This window comes from Theobroma umbraticum, unplaced genomic scaffold, assembly GCF_002168275.2.
Source record: "Theobroma umbraticum cultivar Fairchild unplaced genomic scaffold, ASM216827v3 scaffold_50.0, whole genome shotgun sequence".
NCBI lineage: Eukaryota > Viridiplantae > Streptophyta > Magnoliopsida > Malvales > Malvaceae > Theobroma > Theobroma umbraticum.
Window position 1 is genome coordinate 6,084,850 of NW_018397261.1, and position 11,021 is coordinate 6,095,870.

At 36.8% G+C, this 11,021-nt stretch overlaps 1 protein-coding gene across 1 annotated transcript; it reads right to left on the bottom strand.

Annotated features, from left to right (window-relative positions):
- Positions 1 to 204: 204 nt before the first annotated feature.
- On the bottom strand, positions 205 to 6,842 carry LOC110417668 (T-complex protein 11). The gene is made up of 11 exons (XM_021430123.2): positions 6,310 to 6,842; positions 5,239 to 5,363; positions 4,705 to 5,149; positions 4,475 to 4,590; positions 3,423 to 4,206; positions 2,731 to 3,183; positions 2,320 to 2,508; positions 2,011 to 2,238; positions 1,530 to 1,878; positions 1,192 to 1,372; positions 205 to 958 (listed from the first exon to the last, which is right to left on the bottom strand). The coding sequence occupies exons 1-11, from the start codon at positions 6,490 to 6,492 to the stop codon at positions 475 to 477; spliced, it is 3,537 nt and encodes a 1,178-aa protein (XP_021285798.1). The 5' UTR covers positions 6,493 to 6,842; the 3' UTR covers positions 205 to 474.
- Positions 6,843 to 11,021: the final 4,179 nt, after the last annotated feature.

Consider the following 11,021-nt stretch of genomic DNA (forward strand, 5'->3'; position numbering starts at 1 on the left):
ATAAATAATATGATAAAAAATGTTTTGGACCCGGTCAAACCGAATTCCAACTTAGTTATCTAAGCCCAATCGTAGTTAATATACTATCAAGCTTAAAATTTATATTTTCGATTCTAGTAATCAGCCTCGATTAACTGTGGTTTTGCCCCTTAACTCGTTGGTCACACTTTTTTTTTTTATTAATAATGTTTTAGCCACATAAGATGAAACAATAAAAAAGGATATCCAATATTATTCATCCTGGCGTTTGGCTTCCCCATTGAAAAGAAAGAGAAGCCATTTCATTTACAGAAAATAAACCTTTTCCATTAACCTAAATCTAAACGCTATTTACAATATGTTCCATTAGAGCACAGGATAAGTTTTCCATCTCCAGGGAGAGACTCTTGTCCACTAGAGGACTTAAATGCAGGCTTTTACACATTATTTACAGGTGTGTTTTATTTTCTTCGTATTTCCTTTCACAAATCCACATCACATGTTACCGATTAAGTTTGTATACCATGGCCCATGGACGCCAATTGAAACTGTGGCTGCAACCACCACCACCTCGGCTGCTTTCACCACCCTTTCGGTCAGGGAACCAGCTCCGACTTGCCGCAGGGCGATTTCCGCCAACTTTCTTCCGTGGGAACCACTCCCGCCTAGCACAATCCCCCTGAAAGCTAAATAAACAGCACGGGACACCCTTTCAAACACTGCATCCCCAGCTTGCAAGCTCTTTGCTAACATCCTGGCCATCATGACTTTCCTCATTTGAAGCTTCTCGGCATCTGCTACTTGGTCACCATCTCTAGAGAACCCACTAATTATTTCAACAATGCCTTCAATTCCTACATCTTCGACATGGTCTAAGAGCTCCAAGAGTTGCTCAGTGCACTTTGATATTATGCTTTCCATGTCTGTAGGTCTAGATACTACTTCCTCGCTCAAGAGGATTTGCCGACAAATAAGAATGCTGCGAGTGAATAATCAGATATTAGATCCTTTGTTCACTCAAGAACTAAACCAGACAGATCTGACCAAATAATTTTGCAAGTTCTCAAAATTGAGACTTAGTTTTCAAATATTTCGAAAACATGACATGACAACAGGAACCGAATAAAACAGTATAATGTACCCTCAGAGAAAGAAGAAAAGAAAAGGGGAAGGGGCGCATACAAGCAACAGAGAGAGAGATCCAATGCATACCTTGTGGATATTACAATGATCTTCTGAATCTCAGCCTGAACACCCCTCAATCTCGAGAGGTTAAGCATGAAGGTTTCAGGCAAAGCATCTGGTGTTATACCAGAAACTCCACTAACTAACTTTAGCAAACCAAGCCTCAGCAATACATCAACTCTCTCTCCCTTGCATTCTGGTTGTTGACCTGACCAAAGAACATAAGAACCATGAGTATGTGAAAAATGATTGCATATCTCTGACTATTTTAGCTTTGATTTCCGGGAGTTAATATTTCCATGAAGTTTAAATCTTTGGAAATATAGCTTCCCTTCAGATAATTAAGAAAAGTTTGACATCCAAACCTGTAACACTCCTAACAGAAGCATTAGGGTTGACAAAAATCTTTTGGCTTGCATTTGCTGAATTATAGCTTCCACCAGTTTTCAGGGTGATGTAAGTAAGAAGCCCCTGCGAAGAACTATCCTGTGCCTTCAAAGTTGACAGAGAATTTTGGTGTTCTCCCCACTCTTGATCTTTGCAATACCTCACAGATGAAAGCCATCGCATGGTCAACGGTAGAGAAGTGTAAGCGTCAGAAGAAGATCCATAACAGTTTGCAAAAGCTTTCCTAAGGTAATCCAAACCAGCAGGTCCCTTTAACAATGGCTCCATCATCCTTATACGAGCTTTGCTTATCTCTCGCTTTAGATCCTGCCAAGAAAATGAATATTAATCTATTAAAAACAGAAAGAACTTCCTCTTTCTCAACTCAATGCCCGTAGAAAAGGTGACGCATGAAGAATCCATTCTATCAAAGGGAAAAAAATGGTCATGAAAAAACACCTGAATCTGCTCCAAGACAAAGCGCAGACCCTTGATCATTGCAAAGGCAGGAGAATTATTTGGCTTCTCTCTGGCTTCGCATATCTCAGCTAACTCTTTCAATAACCTCTGGTTAGCAGCCTTCATTTCATCATCATTGGCCGGAGAGGAGAGCTTCTGCAAAGTGATCAACGCAAACTCCAGAATCCTTCCAAGATAATCAATGTCCAGGTTTCCTGACTTCAGCACCTTTGAATGGGAGAAAAATAAAAAGATTAGGATTTAATAGATGAAAATAATAATATGGCAATGGTAAAGGCGTGCTAGTACCTGGGAGAGGATTTCTAGATCAATAGCATCAGTTATTTCTTCTCTCCAACTCTGAGGAGCCATCTCACAAATTTCAGCCCTAACTTCCCTCACAAGCTCAATAACTCGGTCATAATTGGGCTCATCCTGTCTCATAGATTCCATGATCCCATCCCAGAAAGCTTTCTCCATTGTTTCTCTTATCTTTGCCTGTGAAACATACAGGCATTGCCGTATAGTTTTATTCAGCATGGCAGCCAAGAAATTCATCAATTTCTAAGACAATTTTCTATCCTTGCATATTTCATAAAATCCAATCAAACCCATCATAACAATCAAGCAAGCCAGCAAAAGTGCCGAAAATTCTAAAGATGATTCTGAGTGTGTGGTTCTTCTACCACAGATAACCAGACTAATGAAAAATGCACAAACCTTTATGCCGTTTTGATCTTGGTCAGTGACACTGAAGCTATCAACAAACCCCTGCTGCTCATGAAGAAATTCATGAACTATCAATTCATTTTCAGTGACCCGCTGCTTTTCAATAGAAGTACCCAACTGAGCATCTGAATGGCTGCTGCTAGGCACAGAGGAACCAGAATTTTTAGATGGGGATGTGCCATTTTCCTTAAACAGAGAGCGGACAACACGGTTCGGCATCTGAGACAAATCACTTCTATTATCCATTCTAGCAGAAGAACTAGGGGAACCATGTGTGTTTGGAGACAGGAAGGGTGTAATTGGTGACCCCATAGGGCTCCCACTTTCCTTTGCTTGGAAAAATTTAGCCCGTGTTTGAGATAGGGCACATTCCATTCGCTGAATACCAGCATCTCCACTCAAATGTTGCACTTTCTCCCTTAGAAGCTTTTGATCTTCCGTAACCTGCAGTATAAAAAATTTCCATGAGAATCCTCTGAGCATGATGTAGACCAAGGTGGTTACTTTGATTATATTTAAAACTCTGAACCAAGCACAATTAGTCTATATTTAAAAAATTCAGTTAACTTCTGCATCGTTAAGCTGTGTGCGATTTTACATGTAGTCAAATTGGTTGACTGTATTTCTATACTGGCAGTGAATTTCACTAATAGTTCTATCAAGAAAAAGAGCAAGATTAAGACCTGTCTTTGAATAGCCTTCATATCATGAGTAAGAGCAGTCTTATCTCCTTCCGGAGTCAACTTGCACTTTTGAATCATGGAGAGCTCAAGCTGACATGCTGCCCTTACTAAGTCCCCCTCCAAAGACTGAGCATCCTTAACCTTCCACACCACAAAACAATTCAAGTAGGAGCACCACGCTTTGTCAAATGATGTAAGCTGTGACCTAAAGGTCAGACGTTTAGGCAATGCAGATTCAGATTCTTCGTCAGAACTCTGTATGGGACCCTCTAAAATAATCTTTATCAACAACGCAAACTCTCGAACAAATGCTTCTGCAGATTTGGCCAAAGCAATCTCTCGCTCTCCCTGACCACTTAAAACTGCCTCAGGATGACCCAATATCATGTATGCACAAAGAACTACTCTGACTGGATACCTTGATAATTTAGCAAGACTTTTGGCAGCCTCCCTAACCGAGCCAACTTTCTTAGCCTCTCTGCCCCTCATAGAGGTCCTGGGAGTAGTCTTCTTTGTTGGAGTAGCAACTCTTTTGAGAAGGTGATCAATGTTATCCAAACTGGATAGATGATCAATAGCACTTACTACCCTAGAGGCCTTAACACGGCTCTCAATGCGATCAAGCAAAGCCTTCACAGTTTGAAGGGTAGTAATTGATTCAATCAGAAGAGCAAGTTGCTCAAATGGCATTGACTTTACAGAATTCTCATTGATTTTCAAGGCATCAAAGGCTTTTGCCAAGTCTAAAGTAGTTTTTCTCTGCCTAAGGAACCACCTCCAGCACCTGTAGAATGCAAAAGAATTAGGTACTAGAACATATGTAGTTTTAGACCTTTAGGTATTCTCACCCAAAAACTATTCTTAGAATAAGTTGCAACAAGGATATGTAAACATTATGAAATAATAAATTTTCTCTACCACTGCACAAGAAATCTTTTCAAAGGCCCTCTCAAGATGACAACAATAGATGATAAACAGTACCAATTAGACCATGCAGTCCACCAAACAAACAGAGTCACGAAATGATCAATTAGAAATGCTGGTCTTAATACCTTGCTAATTTTCTAGAAAGAAGATCAGCTTGCTTGTGCATCCTATTCCAATTCACTTGAACAGATTTATGAGGCCTTCCTCTCTGCCTCAAGTACTCTGCTCTTTGTCTCTTTGCCTATTCGTCAAGAAATTAACAAGAAAACATAGTAAATAAAATATGAAAACAATACCATATTTGCACTTGAAGATGAAGCAGAACATACTACAGGAATTTATAAAACATACATACCCTTTGTAGTCTGTCTTCCAACTGGTCCCTCATTCTGCTTCTCTCAACCTCACGCTGGTGATAGACAGACTTAGCCACTCTTCGAACTTGCAAAAACCTAGCACGGGCTTTCTTCTTCTCTGCTTCCAGCAGCCCCAGTCGCTTCTTCTCAGCAGCTGCACGCTTTTGATGAATAGCAGCACGCACACGCTCTTTATATTTACTTTCTCTAGCCATCCTTCGTGACAATGATTGGGATAATCTCTCTTTGATTGTCGCCCTACGCTGGCTGTAAGCCTTAAGGATAAGCATTCTATTTGCCTCTGCCTGCTGAAACCGTGATTCCACTTTCGTTCCAAGCTTCTCTCGTTCCTTCTTGAAACGTATTTCTACCCCAGTTTTTGCTGCTTGCCGCAACTCATCTAACTTGGCTAGGCGCATCTGAGCCTTTGCCAAAATGCTCAACCTGTTGGTTCACCAGTCTGTAAGCTTTCAACTTACAAAAATGTCTGCTGTGTCCCTTGAAATGATGTACTTTGAAAATGTTCACTTTACCTTTTCTGCTCAGCAGCTTGGAGCCTTGCTTCCAGGCGCTGACCAAGGTCTTCCTCATGTGATGAGGATCTGGAGGGGCTTCTTGGCTTTGATCTTGCCTTGCTTGACACACTTTCATAGAATTGCTACACTCAAACAACAACCATAAAAAAAGAAGAAGGGAAGTAAGTATAAATCAAAAAAAAAATTCAAGGTCTAGTTAAATTTAGCTTACAAGTGTAAAAATGAACATAATTCAAAAAAAAAAAGGCACTACTCAACAAAAATCAGCACGTCTGACATACAAAATTAGTAGAATTTGCTGTAAATTAGACGAGTTAAAGAAATGTGGAATAATGGAACCGCAGCTGCGTTCGGCTGGTAAGTAAACGGATATGCAAAGAAACAACATGATTCAAAAGCGAACATTGGAAGAGAGAAAGAGAGGTTTGCACGTGAAATGAAGCACCTAAAAGTGCAAAATTAATTCAGGAACACCCAAACCCCACTTTACGTAACACATAGAACCATCTTTCAAAACAAAGATTTGATGAATACCAAGTGCAGGAAGACTTTTTTTTTTTCATTTTAAAAACTTTTTCATTTCATTTAAATATGACGCATGACATTACAAATAGAATCATAACTTCATATAACTAAAAATAAGAATAAAAACAGAGAAAAATGTAGCAAAAAATGAATGTCGGTTTATTATGTTTAACCTAACAACCTTGGTTAGGTGGAGTCGTGGAGTATCTCTCTTCAGATTTTGAAATTTAACATTAGAAAGTTAAGAAAATTTCTAGATCCTTCTTGAACTCTGTTATTTTTTTTTTCCAAACAAAAACTCAGGACTCAACTCGACTGAACCAATTAGTTATTTCAGTTATAACAATATCTTAATCGCCTAAGTAACTCATAAAATAATTATTTCAAAAATTAAAAACTCTTAAAAATATCTTTCCGTTACTTTTGTTGCTCTTAATTTTCTCACCAACCAGCCAAAATAAGAGAAAATTAAAAAAAAATGTAGAAACCTTGATTTAAGAAAAAAGAACAAAAAAGAAAAAGAAAAGAAAAATCTGAGTTTACCTGTCTACGAAGATCGGCGTGTCGAAGCTTGGCTTCGATTTCTTCAACAGTACAAGGAGTCTTGCACTCGGCAAGAAGCCTCTTCCGAATCCTCCTCGGCACACGGGAAAACGACCGCTTCTCACTCGCCGGAAATTCCAACGCCACCGCTCTCCCACTTTCCGGCGTCTTCATCATCATCATCAATTATACATACACCAAATTTACACAAGAAAAAAAAAAAAGAAACGTATCTGTACAATACCACAATCACGATGATCCTCAAACTCCAAACTGATCAACACTCTAATAATCGATCAAACAAATTTCTTATTATTTATAAATAATTGAGACAAAAAGAAAGACTTGGAGCAGAGATGAACTTTTTATTTTTTTTTTGCTTCTTCTTCTTCTTGTTGGTTGGAATTGTTCTTGCTTCGAAAGCTTTAAAGAGAGAGAGACTTTGGCTTTGGCTTTGGCTCTGGCTTTGGCTTTCGTTATTCTTTCTCTCTCTTTATTTTATGGGAAATGTTTGTCAAAATAAAGCGTGTTGGAATTGTGTGTGTATGTGTGTAATATGGAATTTACTTATCCTGATTATCCGGGTCTTTGCCACGTCGGACCATAGCCCCAACGGCACTCTATTCTATTTTACCTGCTTTTGCCCCTCTGCCTTAAAAATTGACGTTATTACCCCTTCGTTGGGTGAAGGGAAAGAAAATACTTCTTTCGGTTCCGTTTGGTAAAAACATGAATAAAAAGTTGGGTTAGGTGAAATAAATTTTAAAGTACCGCAACTGAAAAATCTCACCCTCTTTTTTTTTTTTTTCCTAAACTAGAGGTTAAAATAATTTAACCTTTAATAATGAATTATACTCGTGCTTTGCTTAGTTTAATATTCAATAATAATTATGAGTTTTGAAACGTAGATCATAATGGGATTTGGATTTGGAGTAAGCAGTCCATTTCATACTTTATAATAATTTCTCTTGGGTATTGAATAGGAAGTTGAATACCCTTAGCCTTAGCTATGATGAAAAATAATCAAAAAAATTAGCCTTTCACCTTTAAGAGCGCAACTTTTCTTTGTCAACCCATGAGGAAAGGAAAGCATAAAGCCACGCTTTCAATGTGGGGGGAGAGAAAGAAAGATGGCTATCCAAAGGCTGACTAATGTAGACCACTTGTGCTAACATTAATTATTGTCATCAATACCTTCGAGAAATTTTTTTTAAAAAAAAAAGCTGAAGTAATAACGATAGGAACATATTAATAATTACATATATACAAACATCTTTATCTACATATTTTGTGCATACATGAAATGGAATTATGGAAAAGTGATTTGAATTAAAGTTTATTTAGAGGATAATTATTGAATGCTTTTTAGATCTTTTTTTCATCCTTGGAGTATCACATCATTAAAAAAAAATCTAATTTAATAATGGAGTTATTCTTCCCTTTTCCAATTTTTAAGCAATCTTCTTTTGACCTTTTTGCACGTGCTTGTTACAAATTTGGGCATGAATCCTCCATTATTGCTTATTATTGATTAAATTTTGTTTAAATACCTTAAGCTTCAAAAATACATTACACGTTATTGTAATATATTGATAATAAAATTTGGATATTTGAATCTTCGAGTATTAATACAATACTAGTTGGAGATATTTTCCTATAAAATATGTCACACAATGAGCATGTGATTACGTTTTAAATACTTTTAATTCAAGTTTTGTAGATGTTTATTTCTTTAATGTAATGTGATTTATTTTAAGTTTTTATTTTTCAAGCATTTAATCTGGATATAATGTTTTGAATGAAAGCCAACAGTAATTCAACTATCCATGGATGACGTGACACATGATGTCAAATAAAATTGAATTTACGCATTCCTGGAAACGGTTTCAAAGTTTAGGTTACAGCTTTTATTGACCATTTATATCAATGGAAGCACCTGGTAGTTGGGGGTCTGTGTACTGAACAAGAGTTATTTTGCACAATATTTTAATTTTTTAATATATTTGTTGAACTTTTACAAAATATTTGATTTAATAAAAAATATATATTTTTCATTCAACAAGTAATAACATTCATTCTTAAATTATTTATCTTTAAAATTTAATTTCATGTATCAAAATAAACAGTTTGCATTAATTTTCATGAAGAAAGAGGAGATGAGAAGGTTTGCAAAATTTAGCATAGCATTGTTACTATCCAACCAGCAAAAATGAATTATGATGAATGTTATAAAAGGAAATGAATAAAAATAATATTAAAGATAAAAATAAAATTTTTTATTTACTTAGTACAAGTATAAGATTGGATAAATCTTTAAAGATATAAAATTTTATCAAGTTATCTTATCTAATATTGAAGCTTGAATCAATCTTTTTTAATTTAAATATATTTATAATGTAATTTGATTAGAATATTATTTTATTGTGTGTTCATCTTATTAGAAGATATATTAATTTTTTAAAATATTGAAATATATGTAGTATGTTGATCTTATCAAGAGATATATTGACCTCTTAAAATATGTTAATCTCTTAAATAATTAGAGCGGTTGCTCTAATAAATTTAATTTTCAAATTTAAACTAGTTTGAGATATTATGAGAATATCATTTCAAGAATTAGCAATGAATTACTTGCTCTTCAATATGAAAAGGTTATTGATAGCTTTAGAATTTGATAGGAAGCAAATTATGTTAGAATTGAACCCATTTCCAGCGTTTTTTCTAATCAGTGATCATAATCAGAGAACAACTTAAATCTTTCACATTTTTAAAGGGATGCTTTCATAAATTTCAATTACCTTTTTCCTTAAAAAAAATATTAAAGTGATAATTTCACCTAGACGCAGCGGCCGCCTTTAATTCAACTAACAAGGGCCGGAAGTTGAAATGTAGGGACGGAAAAGGACATTAACTTAATGCGGAGGATACTTTTGTAATTCCGTGATTCGTCATTCGAACATTTTGAATTACTTACGGGGGCAGCTAGGCTGCGACGCTTCACGATGACGTGACACGTCCTTTCGGCGAGAGTCGCCACGTCAACTAAAGACCGTCGCTTTTCCAGCACTCAACAGAATTCCGGAACTCTCTAATCCATTCTCGAGAGTATGTATCTTGAAATCTACTCCCTTTGGCTTTCACTCACCTGTCCATTGATCTATTCAGTGCCAGACGTCCGGCACCCCCTAGAAACGGTCACATTTCGCCAGTTGCCGCCAAACTATTGGCAGAAGGAAGGGACCTACAATGGAGGGAAGCAGAGACGTACGCCTGCAGGCTTCAAATAGCTGGCTGTCACAAGAAGCAGGTGTGAAATGAGCACGTGTGAAGAGGCTAAAGCAGACGCGGAATCCCATCCATCTAAACGGGTTTGTTTTTTGGGGCCTACCCGTGGGATCATATTTCGACAAAAGCGATTGACTGTGTTTGATGATGTGTACGCCTTCGAAATTTTCTTCCCGGCCACATGCACTAATACCATTTTCTCCCCTCAAAATAAACAAATAAAAGGTTAATTCAAATTCACGTGGAAACAAAACGTTAAGGTTGAAGGTTGTCTTTCCTTGTGAAGCTAGACTCAGGCAATGCCTTTCACTTGTATGATCTACTAAGGCTTGGAGCGTGCGGGGTGGTTATTTGCCACACTAGTTCTGATCCTTCTGTTCACTTAGTTTAGTTCCGAGTTTTATGTTTATTTTTATGTAAATTTCTTGTTAGAATTAAATTGAAGGCAAACGTCATATAACACTTTAAGGCGTGACGATGTATCAAGTTGAATTAAATGGTATTTTATTATTAGATGGACTATAATTACATGATAGACATAAGTTATGTAGTAAATTGAATTAAATGGTATTTTAGTACTGGATGGATTTATAATTACATGGTAGAAGTAATTTATCTAATCTATTTTTTAAAATATTTCTTTTAAAATTGTCTACAAGAAAATAAATATTGAAAATACAAACATTAAAGCTCCTATTCAAGCATTATTGTTGATGTTTTTTGGTTGAATACTTGAAGCACATTGTTTACACCTACTCTCTGATTAATAGATATTGGATATATACTTAGGTGAACTGGGATGTGACCTTATTTATTACAATAATACCATATGAATAAGATTTAGAAAAACATAGAACTTTATAATATATACATTTAAAACGTTTTATTATTTGTGGCATGTGATGATGACGATGATGAAATCCGTGAGAAGTCTCATGCCATACTTGGACTTCATAAAAATGTTAAATTGTACACGGTCGTTCACATTCTGTAATCGCAAGGCGTGGCAAGTTGGCAACATGGGAATGCCGGACCCCTACCCCTACGCCTCGGATGATATATGGATTAGTTTTCTGGCAAATTAGGTGGGCTCACGGCTTGCCAACCATTGGGCAAGTGTGCCCTATAGATATGGATGAAGTCGCGAACATGAAGATGGGTTCGTTTGCCCACTGCATGGTATATAGCCACAAAGTTGGCCTACCCATAAAGTGGGCCTAACAGCCGCATTTGTAATGTCTTCTCACTTCCCATAACAATTGGGGGTTAAGTGGTAACAGGCAACCGAACTTCCCAGTCACCCTCCTCATCAAACCCCTCTGCCATTTGTCCAGGTGCATCCCCTGGAATCTACCTGTCCCCGTCGACCCCACCCGTTCCAGAATCTCACCCCCTACCCGAACAAACCAAGCCTTTACCCGTTCTAT

Bases quoted from the DNA above. Each gene is read 5' to 3' on its own strand.
- LOC110417668 (XM_021430123.2), bottom strand. From the start codon at position 6,492: ATGATGATGATGAAGACGCCGGAAAGTGGGAGAGCGGTGGCGTTGGAA. The intron at 5,364-6,309 runs GTAAACTCAGAT...GTTTGAGTGTAG, and splicing joins ACGCCGATCTTCGTAGACAG to CAATTCTATGAAAGTGTGTC. The intron at 4,207-4,474 runs GTATTAAGACCA...TGCATTCTACAG, and splicing joins CTTTCTAGAAAATTAGCAAG to GTGCTGGAGGTGGTTCCTTA.